General features: G+C 39.2%; 1 protein-coding gene across 1 annotated transcript in view; it reads right to left on the reverse strand.

Annotated features, from left to right (window-relative positions):
• The window catches only part of ATAD2B (ATPase family, AAA domain containing 2B), a gene marked incomplete at its 5' end in the record, with an annotated part of 144,646 nt that overhangs the window by 4,247 nt on the left and 123,267 nt on the right, over nt 1-17,132 (reverse strand). The window contains 5 exons of the mRNA XM_008574432.1: nt 2,302-2,430; nt 2,772-2,899; nt 7,998-8,681; nt 12,762-12,899; nt 16,287-16,409. Coding sequence (XP_008572654.1) covers nt 2,302-2,430; nt 2,772-2,899; nt 7,998-8,681; nt 12,762-12,899; nt 16,287-16,409 — 1,202 coding nt within the window. The remainder of the gene's footprint in view (nt 1-2,301; nt 2,431-2,771; nt 2,900-7,997; nt 8,682-12,761; nt 12,900-16,286; nt 16,410-17,132) is intronic.

The raw sequence follows: 17,132 nt of genomic DNA on the forward strand, positions 1-17,132 counted from the left end.
ATATATATATATATATATATATATATATATATATATATAAACATATGTAAAATATATATGTAATTTAATTCCCACAACAATGTTGAAGGTTGAAGATAGGTATTATTATGAACTCCGTTTTACAGGTAAAGAAATTGAGGCACAGAGGGGATAAATAATTTGATAGCTAATAAATGGCAGAATAAGGAATACAGGCAGCCTCACTCCAGAACCTGAGCCCTTCCTTACTCATTACATTCTACTAACTCCCAAAGCAAGATGAATGTATTCAATGTAGTGAAGATTATGCAAAAAAGGAGAATGCAGCCTGTTTCCATTTCTATTCACTATGACCAGAGCTAAAAGAGGGGGGGGGGGAGGAGCCAAAATGAATGACTGCCATCACTACCACCAGGAAAGCTACTCACTGCTGATTCTGCTATCAGTCCCGTCCCCTCCCTAAACTAAGCCCCTAGATTAGGAGGGTTCCAAATTCCATACTGAGAGATGTTTCACTGCTGCAGAGTACTCAATCTATTCAAGCTAAAGAAATCAAATGATATCAACAAAGAAGTTCTAGAATTAAAAAAATGTAAAGAACTCTACCCTGCACATTTCACTCAAATGGGCAAATATAAATAAAGCTTAGACATGTGGCTTTCTTTTCTCCCTTTAAACAGCTCCAAAGAAATTCTTCTCTATGTCTCTGTAGAATAAGCTATACTAACAGATTATCATCTGATCAAAAAGTTCTTCCATATGATCAATCAAAATTACTCCTGCTACGGGCCGGCCCGGTGGCGCACTGCTATAGTGCGCCGCTTGGGAGTGTGGTGGCGCTCCCGCCGAGGGTTCGGATCCCACATACAGACCGGTTCCCGCTCACTGGCTGAGCGAGGCGCAGGGGCAACACCGAGGGTTGCGATCCCGTTGCCGGTCCCGGTCCGGTACAGGGGCGACACTGAGGGTTGCGATCCGTTGCCGGACACGGAAAAAGACAAAAAAAAAAAAAAAAATTACTCCTGCTACAACGTATATAAACAATATTGTAATTTTAAAAAAAATTACTCCTGCTAAATGTTTTAACATACATTGCTTAGTAGGAAAAAAATCAGGTTATAAAACAAAATATACAATATGATCCCAATTTTTAAATATATATTCATACATTTATACATGTTATATACATCTATACATTTTAAAAGGTTAGAAGATATTCCAAAAGATTAATACTGACTAGTTTCTTCTACATGGTGGTAATGGGTGATGTTTTTATTTTCTCAATTGTGCTTTCCTGTAATTTCTATATATTTCTATGTATTTCTATATAGCTTTGTAAAATTGTAACTCGTAAAAGTTTACAAAATAATTTTTATATGCTCTCTTGCTTTGATTCAAATCCCATGTTCCTTATAACATATGAAAAATAACCATATCCTCTACACATAAATCTTTAATATACTAGAAATGTTCCTTGAGAGCAGGGACTTTTGTCTTATTCGTTTTTTGTGTCCCAAACACTTAGCACAGTATCTGGCATGGTAGGTACTCAATAAATATTTAATAAATAGGCCACCAGATAAACAAACTAATGGACAAATGAACAAAGAGAGTCTGATTAAGTGGGTAGATGAGGAATAACATAGCCATTTAGTGGGTAGATGAGGACTAACATTTGCTCAGAAGACGTCAAAATGCAGAAGTGTGGATTAACGGTGTAAATTATATGAACAGAGACATAAGTTCATAAGCTCTTGTAAGAGAAGAACCTCCCTATGGTCCAAAATTGTCTAGAAAGGAAATGGTTCATCTCAAAGAATATCTAAGAAAAAGGACAAACCACTCCTTCGTGTAACTACTTTATAGGACTAGATTTGATTAAATGAGAATCACTTTAAGTTCTCTTCCAACCGCTAGTGTGGTGGCAAATAGGTCTCACTGCCCACACCAATTCCATTAGATCAGCAGTGGCTACCTAGGGATTAGTGTTAAAGACTGTGGGGCCACGCCCACATCCAGCAGGCCCAAGTGATGTGCTCAATCAGCATGTCAGAAGAAATTGTGACATACTATTCTGTCCAACCCAGAACCATGTATTTCTGTGTTCTGACAAAAAAACCCAGAGCACATCATTTCTGAGACAAAATGGTACAGAAAGCCTTTATTCTTCAAACTGCAACTCTTAATGATTCTTCTAATCTTAAATCTTCAAAACATTCTTCAGTTACTTGGTGAAAGATACAACTTAGGCAAACTAACTTCTTTTTGAGGGGCAAGTAAAAGAACCTATTTGTTTATTCTACAGATGAACTAAGCACTTACCTCTACAAGTTGTGATTTGTCATAATCTTTACGATGACGGTAGATGCACTGACTAAGAAGGGAATATAATCTCTCAAGCTGATCAACTGCCAGATTGTTGCTTTTATCTACCAACAAATCAAGCAATTTCTAAGAAAAATGAGAAGGAAAGAGAATAAAATGTAGTTTGATTTCACTAGTCAAACTGGAACAGTTATATTCAAATGGTTAGACAATGGGCACCAAAATGCTATGGTGTAACAGTGACAACTGAGGTTAGAAGATGCTAGGGCTTAGTTTATTACCAAGACTATTCCCACATCTTTCAAACCCTCAAAACACACATAACTCTTTTTTACTGCATGCCCTCAGGCACTTATATTAGTAGGTTAAAACAGGAGATTTCCAAAATTAGTTTTATTCAACGGTCTACAAACACATTCAAATCTCCTTCCATCCATTTAAAACTGACTGGGAATAGCTAAACTTACCTTCAATCTTTCACGATCAACAATAAGAGGTGGCACAGGCTCAGATGGCTCTTCTGGAACTAGTTCCAGGCTTGTTGTTTTCGCCTGCTCTAAAATTAATTTACGGTATTTCTTTACTTTAGAAGCACCTACGATTGAGAGAAAAAAAAAATGCACTACAGCAAGTAAAAGTTAAAAAAGAAAAATCAGTCCTAAGCAACTATAAATTCTTTTACCCACCACAAATCCTTTGAATTGAAAAAGGGTATATTCTTTAAATGATGAATGACTTTTTTTTGGTAAGAATAAGTAACCCAAATTAAAGAGAATTAAATCATGGCTTAAATCATGGCTATGAAAGCCAAGTTATACTAGAATATCATCTAATAAACATACCCAATAAAATGAAAATAAAAACAATCTTCACCTCTAAGCACTGACTTATAAACAGCCTTCACTCTTTATGATAGCTATCATTTTGAAATCTGGAGCTTTCAGAACTAGAAGGGAAGCAATTTAGAAAAGCAGTTATTAACACAAAGTGGAGCCAACCTGTCTACAAACTTGCCTCCCCACCTAAAACATTTTCCTCAACATTGCCTGAAATTCTATTAGAGACTGATCTAGGTTATAACATTCTTTTCTTAAAAATATAAACCTTTTAAAACCGTAATAGGGCTGGTGTTCTTTCCTACCTTAGAATGAATTAGAATAATCTAACTACTTTCCTCCTAATATCTTTCTGAGACCAACCACACTGAAAAAACAGAAATTTTGAGGAAGCACCAGGCACTTTGAGGGGGAGAGATGGCGGATAAACCATTGAGCCCTATGCTTCTCCAAAGTAGACCTACTCTAAGAGGAAGCTGAGGGGGAAGGAACACAAAAACAAACTTAACTGTTTTTTGGAATTTCATACAGGACCTGGCCCATGTCAGGGGCACTAAAGAGAACCTTCCTCCTCCGCCCTGCATTAGCCCTCCTACTCCCAAGTCTTTAAACTCTTTCTTCTCATCAATGCCTGCTCTACAGATCAACAGTAAAAGAACATATGGGTACTTTAAAAAGTTCATAGAAAGATTCCTATTATCTTTTAGTTCTACTTCTCCACAAACTTTTTGAAGCACCCTCATATATCATGATATATCAGAGAAATATTTTAGGCAGTCTTTAAAGTAAAAGCCTTTATAGCTCAATTAACATATGCTAGGAGTTTTGTTAAAACAGAGTACTGATCCTTCTTACTACATACATAGACTTCTAGAGGCCTGAGAACTCAGATTAGGAATCACTGCACTAGGTAATACTGTTCTGACAATTCCAAATGAAAACTTCGGGTCACACTTTCACACAACAAATATCTGTAAAGCTTTTAGATCACCAATTAAACATAATATTAAGCCTCTTCTGCAAGCTTACTGAAATCTCATAGAAAAATAACATTAAAATAGACTCCTCTTCCTGCACCCATTCTGCCTCATACCACAGATTTCTCCTTTTCCCCACTCTTTGCCATTCTTTACTTAACCCTAGCTTTAACACTTTTTTAAAGTTCTGTCTATACGATAGCCCAGAAAAAAATACTGCTCTTAAAATTACTTTCTACTAGTTCGTATGGAAGATAGCAGAATAGACAGTCCCCAGCGTCACTCTCTCCCCAAAATCAACCAATTTACAACTATAAAAATGTAACAACAACCAAGCTGGGGTTGCTGGAGCTCAGGGGAAAAGAGGAGGAGAGACCTATAGTGTATGAAGGTGGGAGAAGCCATGATGAGAGAAAGAAAAAACTGCTCTGACCATCTCATGCCACAGCTGCTTTAAGACTGGAACTGTTGAGAGCATGGAGCAGGAGCCGGCAAAAGCTGCAGCTGTGCCCTTCAGATGGTGTTACTTGGAGACGGCAGGAGAGAAGAGGGCCTTGGTAGCCCCCAGGCCAGCAAGACCACTAATAGGGTTCCCGTGGACCCACATAGGAGCGAGGAGCTACAATAACTGAAAAAATGGAGCCACTCAAGAGGCTGGTGAGTCATCACAAGGAACTGGTGCACGGCCTGTCCCAGGGGAATTGTTTGCAGCATGGGCCATGGGAAAGACGGGCCCACCAGGGGATCACTGGGGCACAGCAAGGACAGCTGATCTGTACAATCAGTGTAGGACCACTCAGAGGAGACTGGTCAGGAATATAGAATTGCATGGGGTGCAGTTTGATGAAAAGACTCAGGCCCAGATCAGAGTTTCTACACAACCCAGGTGCACCAGGTCCCTGGAGAGCCAGAAATACCTATAAGGTCAATCATTAAACCCTGAGCTGCACAAAAAGCCTTCCCTAGGGAAGCAACAGCAAAGCAGCAATCTAGCTCAACACAGAGCTCAAGTACTGGTTCCCACAGGAAGTTCCCCCAATTTAGAAGCAAGCAAAGGACAAAAATATTAGTTCCGGATCAGACACACAGCCGGCGCCTCAGGTCCATTGGAACCAAGGAATGGAGCCAGGGACCAGACCCCCTTCCCACAACCAGGCATACCGCGCCAGTGCCTTGGGGCCCACCTGGGGACCTGAGGGATGGAGTCAGGGACCAGACCCCCCCCCCCAACCAGGCTCACCGCGCCAGCATCTCACAGCCCACCCAGGGACCTGAGGGATGGAGCTGGGGATCGGAAACCCCTCCCCTCAACCAGGCACACCACGCCAGTGCCTCAGGGCCCACCTGGGAACCCAAGGGATGGAGCAAGGGATCTGACCCCCCCCACCCCCCACAACCAGGCACATTGTGCCAGCGCCTTGGGCCCTCCCAGGAACCTGAGGCTGAAGACGGGAATGAGACCACCCCCCAACAACCAGACACACCGTGCCAGCACTTCAGGGCCTGAGGCATGGAGCTGGGGACTGGACCCCCCCCGCCACAACAAGGCACACCACACCAGCACCTCAGGGCCCACCCAGGGACCCAAGGCATGGAGCTGAGTACTGGACCCCCCCCTTAACCAGGCACATTGTGCCAGCACCTCGGGGCCCCCTCAGGGACCCAAGGCATGGTTCTGGGGACCAGACCCCCCTCCTACAACCAAGCACACCATGCTAGTGTCTTGGGGCACTCCCAGGGACCCAAGGCTGGAGCCGGGGACCAGACCCCCACACACAACCAGGGACACTGCACCAGTGCCTTGGGGTACTCCTGGGGACCTGAGGCTGGAGTCGGGGACCAGACCCCTCTCCCCTCAACCAGGCACACTGCGCCAGCACCTCGGGGCCTGCCCAGGGACCCAAGGGATGGAGCTGGGAACAGGACCCCCCCCCTACAATCAGGCACACGGCCAGCGCCAAGGAGCATGCCAAAAACATCACCTCCATGTGGGTGGCCCACAATAGCCACCACAATAACCATGTCTGCCGCAAAAGCAGCTAGATGCCACAACTACCACGCAGATGGTCTGCCAGCCACTGGAGTGCTATGACACAAGGAGAGTCACCCGCAGAGATAAAGAAGAGGATGTTTCTCTCCACCAAGCCCATTCCAGAGTGACAGAAGAAGCATCTGCTCCATGATAATATTGGGGGACTGATCACACCTCTCAGCAATGGACAGATTATCTAAGCAAGAAATCAACAGGATAACCATTATTCTTTCAGAAGGAGAGAAGAAATCTAGGGTAACTAGAGTGGGGAGGAGGGAGGGTGAGGGGGACAGGGTGAGATTGGACAAGGGTCATAAAGAATAATTATGATTTGTAGCAATATATATACTAGTAAAGGATTTGATCAACATATCTCAACATTGGACCCCAAAAATATGTATACTCAATTTTGATTCAATAAAAATTTTCAAAAAAAAATTACTATTATTAAACATTGAGAAATAAGAAAAATTCTCAACAGGTAGCATCTAAGAACAAGAAATCTGGGCTGGCCCAGTGGCGCACTGCTACAGTGCGCCACTTGGGAGCGCGGTGGCGCTCCCACCAAGGGTTCGGATCCCACATACAGACCGGTTCCCGCTCACTGGCTGAGCGAGGTGCGGGAGCAATACCGAGGGTTGCGATCCCGTTGCCGGTCCTGGTCCGGTACGGGCGCGACACTGAGGGTTGCAATCCGTTGCCGGACACGAAAAAAGACAAAAAGGAAAAAAAACAAACAAAAAAAAAAAAAAAGAAAGAAATCTGTCTTTATCTATTAAAAGAATTCTAAGACTTTGAATAATACTTTCCTACTACCTAATTCTGCTAGAGAGCTTAAAAAACTGGCAGCAAAAAAACTTTTCCCACCCAGCTTAAATCCCAGGCTAAAGCTGAATACTCCACACAATTTAGAGAACATGTTACAATTTCAAGATAGCCTACTATGAGAAGAGTACCTGTCAAGGAAGGAAATGTATACTGAGCAGGATAGATATCCAACTCACCCCATCCCACTATGGGCTAAAGAATGATAATAAAGACAGGCTAGAAACCCACCACTCCCCTTTTCTATTTCTTAAAACAATCATATAGCAATGGGAAGTTACAAGCTGACAAAGTGTTCTGATTCTCTGATAACAAGGTAAACTTGACAGTGAGGTTCAGTTTCCTTCCTCCGATACTGGCTTTGTAAAGCAACGGAGCCTCTTCGACTGAAAAGCCCTCAGATTCAACTAACAATGACTGTCTGGAATGAACATACCTTAGTACGTGCCAGCTACAATGAATTACAGACAATTAATATACATGACTTATTTAATCCCTGCAACCCCACCATTCTGAAGTTCAATTTACAAGATGAAAAAACAGGCTTGGAGAGTATAAGTCATTAGCTCAAAGTCATGTGATTTAAGTGAACAGAAGTGATAATTTAATCTACATATATATGACTCTTTCTAATATACCACACTGCTATAATATCCAAGTCTTCTCTGCCTACCCCCACCCCACTTCAATAATTCTTCTGTTGGAATTCCATCTTCTTAACACATGTGGATTTATTCAGCTTTCAGTGATAAATCCTTTAGGATAAGGGTGATAATATCAGGTGGGAAGAAGAGTAAGCAGCCAGGAAAGCAACACATTCTAGACCATAAACCCTCTGAAACTTTAAGCAAAATTTAGGATGTATGCCTGCCCTTTTCTAGGGAAAGATATGAAAACTTGAAAAGATTCTCAAAGGGGTATAATCATTCATCAACTATTGCCACTAGGAACCAGATAAAATAATGCAATGAATTAACTCTGGAGTTTAAACCTTCAGAAGATTTTTTAAAATTTTAGCTCTACCTTCTTTATCCAGTTCTGCATCTTTAACCTCCACTTCAGGGCTAGGTTCTAACTTCTCATTATTGCTACATTCCAGTGCTTCTAGTTTCTCAGGATCATCTGCATGATCTTCATTCGAAGTTTCTGGTTTTTCTTTTGACTGGTCCTCCAGAAGAATCTTTTGTTCAGAATCACATTTATTTCCACTAACATGAAAAGAAACTACTTCAACTTTGCCATTCTGGCACTCTAGAACTGGTATTCCTTCAAAACTGTCAATGGAGGCTTCACCATTTAGACAATTTCCTTTAAGAAAAGGCTCTTTCCTAGATGTCTGTTCCGGATTTAGTGAACTGCTGCTATTGACAAGCAGAGACTCATTTGAACTTTCCTCTTCAGTAGATGCAAAGTTTTCTTTTGTGCCTGTTCCATTGTTAAGCCTCTGCCCCTGGTCCAAGTCCATGATGTCACATGATGATTCGTCATTGGTCATAGATAAGTCTCCAGTCTCTTCTCCATTTTCCTCATGGCAGTCAGTGCTTACCTCAAACTCTCCATTTTCTAGCAATTTCCTGTCCTCCGCATGGTTCTCATAGTCTGCAAATTTGGTGTCCTCTTCATCTTTTTTTAAATTATTAACTTTCCTTTTCTTAATAATTCCTTTACCCCACTGTGATCGCCGCCTTGATTTTCTCCGAACCCGAACTGTTTTACAGGGAAGGAAAAAAGATATGTAGAACTTGGAGTACAATACCCATTTTATATGTTTATTAAATAGGACCCAAAAGAAAGTAAACCAATACTGGTGTAATACACCAACAAAAACTATTTAGCTCTTGACATTCGAGCTGACTAATCCTCACAAACTACAAGTGGAATGGATATGCAGTCAGGGATGAATTCTGCAGAATGGAAACTTTTAAAAATTTACTTTCTATATGAGTTTACTTAGCATTAATCTTGTCTACTACCCTAGATTCTATTTTATAGGTATTCCTAATCTCCAACATCCAGGGGCCAAGCATGTAATATACACATTTAGGAAATTACCACATTACCAGGCTGCTCAGAAAGTTTGGAGCCATGGCCCTTGATTTCCACCAGGAAGGGGGGTGCTTTGTCAGCAAAAGATAGGTCCTAAACCATAAAAGCAAATAAAAACATGACCCAATATAGCATGATAGAATTATTACAGTTATGTCTACAATGAAATCTCAGTTGCCTCTCCTCCAGAAAAGGGAATCATCCACAGTAAGTATAATCATGAATAGAAGACCTATGAAGGGTATAGGGACAATTTGGTTAGCCAATTATTAGCTTCCTCTAGCATAAATGGTTCACCTAGCACTATCAACTTCTTGTGAAGTTACTTGAGAATATGTAGAAAAACTAAGCCCTCTGCTATGAAGGCAACAACATTAACAAAATACTAAAAATAAGTATTTAGTCAGTTACGTGAACAGGGAGACCTACAAAAGTTGTGGGGACTGAATTCTTAGATGCTAGAAACTATCACAAGCTTTATGAGTATTTTTAATTTCCCACATATGTATAAAGGTAGTTGCTTAGGCAAGTCTATCCCATTGTCCCTTAAATAAGAAAAAAGTTACCTTTTCTTTTGCAAAACAGGACACATGGATAATACAGCATGTTCTTTAGAATACTTAATTACAAAACTTATTAAAGGAAACCACTTAAGCTACAGCCCTATCACTTCTGGTATCTAACTCCAATTTCTAAATATTAGTTTGTTGAAAGTAAGTCATCAGAGAGTAAAAATAATCCATTTTTTCTATGGCTATAAAAGCAGTAAATCAAATATGACTTAATTTTTAAAAACAACTATATATATATATAATATATATATTATATATATATATATATATATATTAATATGTCAAAGCTGGAAAGCATCCTGGGCAAAAGACATTAAAAAAAAAATACAAATACGGGATCACTAAGTGAGATTGTTTAATCCATAGTTTTAAAATTGCTTTTTTTTTTTTCCTTTTTGTCTTTTTTTACTGACCGGTAACGGGATCGCAACCCTCGGTGTCGCGCCCGTACCGGGGACCGGCAACAGGATCGCAACCCTCAGTGTTACGCCCGCACCGCGCTCAGCCAGTGAGCGGGAACCAGTCTCCACATGGGATCCAAACCCTCGGCGGGAGCGCCGCCGTGCTCCCAAGCGGCGCACTCTCCAGTGCGCCACCGGGCCAGCCCTAAAATTGCTTTTTAAAGATAAGAGAAGAATACGGTCTTTTGACAGCTCTTGTTTCTTATATTTACACTGCTTAATATGAACTTATAGTCTATTAACAATATATAGTCGGGAGCGCCGCCGTGCTCCCAAGCGGCGCACTCTCCAGTGCGCCACCGGGCCGGCCCTAAAATTGCTTTTTAAAGATAAGAGAAGAATACGGTCTTTTGACAGCTCTTGTTTCTTATATTTACACTGCTTAATATGAACTTATACTCTATTAACAATATATACATTTACACTGCTTAATATGAACTTATAGTCTATTAACAATATATAGTGTGTTTCACTATATATTGTTTCACCCTTTCACCCTTTCATCTTTAATCCCTACTGTAAAGACACCAATGTATGCATAAGAAATGGATAAATTTAGTCATAAATATTACTCTTCCTTCTTATTTAAGAATATATCTACTAAAGGTTTCTGAAATCATCTCCAAAATTCAAGTTATTTATTTAGCTCAAAATTTATTTTTCCTTCAAAACTGTAGTATCATCAAAACTATCCCCTCATTCTTTTTCCTCTATTAATTTCTATCTTTATACTTTACAGTTATAGGGTAATCAGCACGGATAAGAAAATTTCTGTATTAGTTGACTGTTAAAAGCTGGTACACTTTGGTTAGAATGCAGTGTCATAACACCAAGATCAAGGGTTTGGATCTGTGTACCAGTCAGCCACCAAAAAAAAAATCTGGTACACAGGCTCAGATGATGGACATTTGTAAGATCCCATTAACTATATGCTAAATGATCTAATCTATATTAAAGATGAAAGAAAAACATTCAGCTTGCTCTGACTCTAAAAGGCAGAGCTGTTAGGTTTTTGCTACCTGACAAGCCACTCCTGACAGTGTAGCCTCTCTTGTTCTCCAACCATGTAACCAAAAATTCAAGAGGTTCCCCTTTTTTTCCCTAAGCCATGGTACTCTAAAGCAAAAAGAGGTTGAACTCTGCTCAATCAAGAGACAACTTAATTACTTTACATGTGGTACATATTAAGCAAAGGCTAGTAGCCCTAATGAAGCAAATTTACTACTAATGCTTTCATCCTGGCTAATAACAAAGTTATTAAAAATGTTCTAATTCTTTGGGAAGTAGAACTGGAGGTATTTTTCCCCTCCTTATAAAATTATTTCTAATGGTTAGTATAATTTTGACAAAATGAGAGAAATTGATCATATCAGCTCCACAAGAATAGGAATTTTTGTTTTACTCACTTCTGTATCTTCACAGTACATGGCATGTGGTAGGAATATATATTTGTGGACCTAATCCTTAATATACCACTTCCTTTACCAGGGGTGCTCTGTGTGAAAAGCCCATTTAGAGGCACAAACTTTAGAGTCAATTTTTATAACATCACTAAACTTCTTCCCAAAACCAAGACCTTAGGAAAGCAACTCTCCCTTAGAGATGTTTAGATTTATGATTTAAGTAAGTTACTGTAAAACAGACAAATGATGTGTCACATATGCCATCTACTGGTAAGTAAAAACAAAACTCACATTTGTAGAGTAAAAGAATATTTTTAACATTTAAAGGAACTTTAACCTTTTTAAAGCGAATATTCAATATATTTTCATGAGTAAATATTTGTATCAGGTGCAGAGAATGTAAAGGATTTCAAGATATTTAAATTAGAGTGCTATGCTATATAATCCAGGTCATGATCTGAGATAGAACTAGGCCAAATAGCTGTAATCGGTTTCATGGCAACAAAATGCACCATTAAGTTCTTTCTCACATATGAATGCCACTTATTGAAAACTAAAAAAAAAATGGGTAAGGCTCATTCATTCAAATTCAATGCCACTAGTGAAAGAACATATTAAGGCTAGTGTTATTGACAGAGTAATATCACTTTTATACCAGAACAACAACATGTATCTTCCAAGGAAGGCTATCTTAAGTGAAACAAAAGGACTATATAAGGAAGATGCTATGTTTATTAACATTTGTCTTTTAGAAATTTTATAGATCAACGTGAATCAACATAAAAAATGAAAAAAAAATCTAGAACACTGAAATTTCCCTCTAAATACATCTCACAAAACTAGAGAAAGAAGGCTGTGCAGATTTTCAAACTGAGCACAAAATATTCTCTAAGAAAAATCAACTTTCTACTGCTAAATAAGCCACTCCCATATGCTGGAGTTTCCATTTCCCACTATATAGAGAACATCCTGCACAGTGTATAACAAGGATGAGAGGTGAGAACGTGAGTGGATAAAAAGTCTATTGGCTCCACATCTCTATCAAAAACCAGAGTTTAAAACTGAAAATATTCAAACTTTGTTCAATTATAACAGCAAGCACTGAATAGGAAGAGAAAACATCAAATAAGACTAAAGAAATATATTTCTGATTCAACATCTTACCCCTCAAACTCTTCACCTCTCTAAAGAGACTGAAAGAGCCGTGGGAAAACAGCAGCACTTTGGTTTGTGTACCCAATTCCTAACAAATCTGTATCATTCTCAGTTCTTCCCACGCACTTTTAAACGATCTAAAATACTCACATGCACATTTATTTGCAGAGTTGTGCCAGACATCCATTGGATTTCTTTGTTTGTGCCGAAAGGCCTCTTCAACTCTAGTTTCTGTCTTCCGAGCTCCAGTACTATGAGGATTTATTTGTTCTGCTGTTACCGATAAGCCTGTAAGCAGAAGATAAGCAATACCTATTTAAATATTCCCAGCCACATAAACCAACAAGGTTAAAAAAAAAGTCTGAAATACAAAACTGGGTTTTAAAGTCGTTAATTATACTCAGGCAGTTTGTAATTCTGATGGAAATAGTGTCTTTTGTTTTAAGATGGGAAAGAAACTAGATATAAAATCATGAAAATACAACAACCCAGCAGGCCATGCTTATAGTTAATGCCCAAAAGGGTCCTATTTTTATTCATTTTAATTTGCAAAGGGACACATTTCACATTATTATGCCTGTGGGACAATATAATTATATATTGTCTAAGTCATGATCTCTGCCATCATAAAATACACAACAAGGGTCTACTGTACCACTAAACCCCATTCCCACAAACTGTTTCAATCTGATATTTGCTGTCTGTCACTCCACACTGCAGTAAGTTTAGTTTTCCTACATTATCAGGATTCCTAAGAGTAACCATTCCATTTCAATTATCTTCACTAGATTTCTTTCTTTTGTGTGGTCCTTAAATGTTGGTATTCCTCAGGGTTATCTCTGTAATCTCTTTTCTTCTTACTCTAATCTACACCTTCTCCCACGAAGCATCATTTATACGTTCAGCTCCTACTACTGTTATATAATTCTCAAGTCTACATCTTTTGCTCAAACATCTCTTGATTGAGCCAACTGCCTACTTGATATCTTCAACTGGATATCCTAAAGATAGGTCAAATTAAAAATACTGCAAACAATTATGTGAGAATAAATAAAATAAAAGTAATTGGTTTATCTTTCCTTACCAAAAAAAAAAAAGTTCAGTCTTATATATCCCTTATCTAGATTGATGGTATTAGCTTCTACTAAGTCATTCAACCTGTAATATGGTGGCCAATCTTGACTCTTCCTTCCCTTCACAGTGCCCTCCACCCCTGAAGCTACACCTTTTATATTAATCTTTTCTATATTCATTGCTGCTTCATTAATTAAAACCCAAAGAGTTAAGTAGCCTAACAGTAGGCTATTAGTAAATCACTTAAATACTACTTAAGAAAGGATGCAACGCCTCCCCGTGGGGCTCCGAGTACACTGTGGCTACAACCCAGGGGAAAGCGCATGAGGTACTTTAGCAGTTAAGTATCAGGGGAGTCAAAAGTTATATGTGGATTATCAACTGCAAGAAGGTCAGCACCCCAACCCATGTGCTGTTCAAGGGTCAACTGTATACAATAAATTGTTGTTAATTATAGTCACCCTACAGTGCTATAGAATACCAAATCTTACTCCTCCTATCTAGCTGTAATTTTGTATCAGTTAAACAACCTCTCACTATTCCTGCCCCCTATCCTTCCCAGCCTCTGGTAACCCCTATTCCACTCTCTACTTCTATGCAATCAACTTTCTTAGCTTCCAAGTATAAGTGAGAACATGAGGTATTTCTCTTTCTGTTCTTGGCTTATTTCACTTAACATAATGTCCTCTAAGCTCATCCACATTGCTGCAAATGACTGGACTTCATTCTTTTTTGTGGCTAAACAGTACTCCATTCTGTACCACATTTTCTTTATCCATTCATCTGCCGATGAGCACTTAGGCTGATTCCATATCTTGGCTGTTATGTACAGTGCTGCAATAGACATGGGAGTGCAAATATCTCTTCTTATACTGATTTCCTTTCCATATATACCAAATACTGGGATTGCTGGATCATATGGTAGTTCTATTTTTAGTTTCTTGAGGAACCTCCATACTGTTTTCCATAATGGCTGTACCAATTTACATTCCCACCAACAATGTTTAAGAGTTCCCTTTTCTCCACATCCTCTAGGCACACACATTTTGGAAAAACACTGACCTACAAGATAAAGTCCAAGCTCCTTGGCATGGCATTGATTCTTTCAAATATTTATTGAAAACCTGTTGTATAAAGAGGAAACCCTAATGTAAAATTAAGTTAATATATCAATATTGATTCATAATTATAACAAATGTAGCACATTAACATAACATGTCAACAACAGAAGAAACTGTGTATGTGGTTGAGGAGAAGGTATGGAAACTATCTGTACTTCTGCTCAATTTCTCTGTAACACTAAAACTGCTATAAAAATAATGAAAAAAAGAAAACTGTTATATACCAGACATGGTTCTAGGGACTGGAGTAGAGCTACAAACAAGGCACTCACAGCACTTATATCCTAAAAAAGGAGAGAGATGACAAAAAAACAAACAACATAATGCCAAGTGCTACCAGGACCTATATTAGATTAGGTGGTTAGGGAAGGGCTCTCTAAGGAGGCAGAAGAAAGGCTGCTTCATAATTTCCATGTCCTGGATCCAGGTGACCTCTTGAGCCCTATTTCTCACCATTCTGTATATCTTTAGCAATACCAAACAGTTTAAAGTTCTTCTAATACAACAAGCTATGTCACAGCTCTGTTTCTTTACACGTGCTGTTGGTTGCTCTGCTTGCAATGCCTTCTTCTCTGTCACTACCTCCCTTGCCCTAGTCCACTAGAGAGAATGCTCCTATATTCATTCCTCAAACTCTGATCAAAATGCTGGGTTCCCTACAAGAAGGTCTCTCTTCTTTGTGCTCTGAACATGCTTCAACCAGTGCATATATCACACTGTACTTGATTTGTTTTACATTTCTCCCTTTTCTACTGAAGTGTGTGTTACTCAAGAATAACGCTGTAAACTGAATTAACAAACCACATTTGCTAATTCTGTGTTTCTAATAACAAAAATTGCACATGAACTTTAATAGGGAGGAAAAAAAAAAAACAGTATTCCTTAAAACTTTTTTAAAGTACCAGTTAATGAAAAATAAAATGTCTTCAGATATGAAAGCATATTGAATATCTAAATCTCTTAAGAACAGAAATCAGTGATTAACAAAGATATACTCCTGCAAAAGAAATTTCAGGGCCGGCCCGGTGGCGCACTAGGTAGTGCGCCGCTCCCGCCCGAGGGTTCGGATCCCACATACAGACCGGTTCCTGCTCACTGGCTGAGCGAGGCGCGGGAGCAACGCCGAGGGTTGCGATCCCGTTGCTGGTCCCCGGTCCGGTACGGGGGCAACACTGAGGGTTGCGATCCGTTGCCGGACACGGAAAAAGACAAAAAGACAAAAAAAGAAAAAAAAGAAATTTCACCAAGAAACATTTTATTTCTGTAATATGCAATATCACACTAAACTTTTCACAGAAAATAAAGTTTAAAAATATCTTTTAGAATTTAGAATTTACATAACGTGTATTAGTATCAGAAATTACAGAAATGTTGAGCCTCAAAATACATTATTTTCATAATACCAGTAACCCTAAAGAAATATTCTTGGTCTGAAGAGAGTATACTAGGCTTCACAAGCAAGTCAATTTCTACAACATACCTCTTTTTATTCTTGCTTCCTTAATTTCTTCACAGAGTTTATTAAATTCTGGATCCAATTCAGCTGCAATGATGGCATGTGCAGTATCCTTCAGGGTACAAGCCCTGTGCCTAATTATTTTATCTGTTAAAAAAGGTGGTATAATTTTATTCTAGAAACAAATAAGATAACATCAACAAAGGACATCTTAAAAGGAAAGTAAAATAATACAAACATTTAAGTAAAATTGTAAAAAGAATTTCTAGGTGAGAAAAGGTTCATATGAATGAATAAAAAATAAATATAATAAGCTACCTGGTCACCTAAGTAACGGTGGCCTAATAATTCTCTGAAAATTGTACCTTTAGAATTTCAAAGTACTAAGTCTATTAAGCAAAGCATTACCTGAAAGATATATGATTTTATTTTAAAGTTTTGAAAACAAAAATATATGATTTTCAATAAAAAATTAAAAAGGATTTAGAGGATATTCACCACATGCCCAACCCTGGAGCTGCCATAGATGGATACTAAGAATTCAGACAATCTTAATTTGCTCCCTAAGTTAAAACTGCTCAAGGGTATTCCAGAAGAGGAGGAAAAAGGAGATTGCATTGAAAACATATTCAACAAAAGAGTGGCCAGGCCGGCCCGGTGGCGCACTGGAGAGGGCGCCGCTTGGGAGCATGGTGGCGCTCCCGCTGAGGGTTCGGATCCCATATGGAGACGGTTCCCGCTCACTGGTTGAGCGCGGTGCGGGCGCAACACCGAGGGTTGCGATCCCGTTGCCGGTCCCCGGTACGGGCGCGACACCAAGGGTTGCGATCCCGTTACCGGTCAGTAAAAAAGACAAAAAGGAAAAAAAAA

The sequence above is a fragment of the Galeopterus variegatus genome, unplaced genomic scaffold, assembly GCF_000696425.1.
Source record: "Galeopterus variegatus unplaced genomic scaffold, G_variegatus-3.0.2 Scaffold1047, whole genome shotgun sequence".
Taxonomy (NCBI): domain Eukaryota; kingdom Metazoa; phylum Chordata; class Mammalia; order Dermoptera; family Cynocephalidae; genus Galeopterus; species Galeopterus variegatus.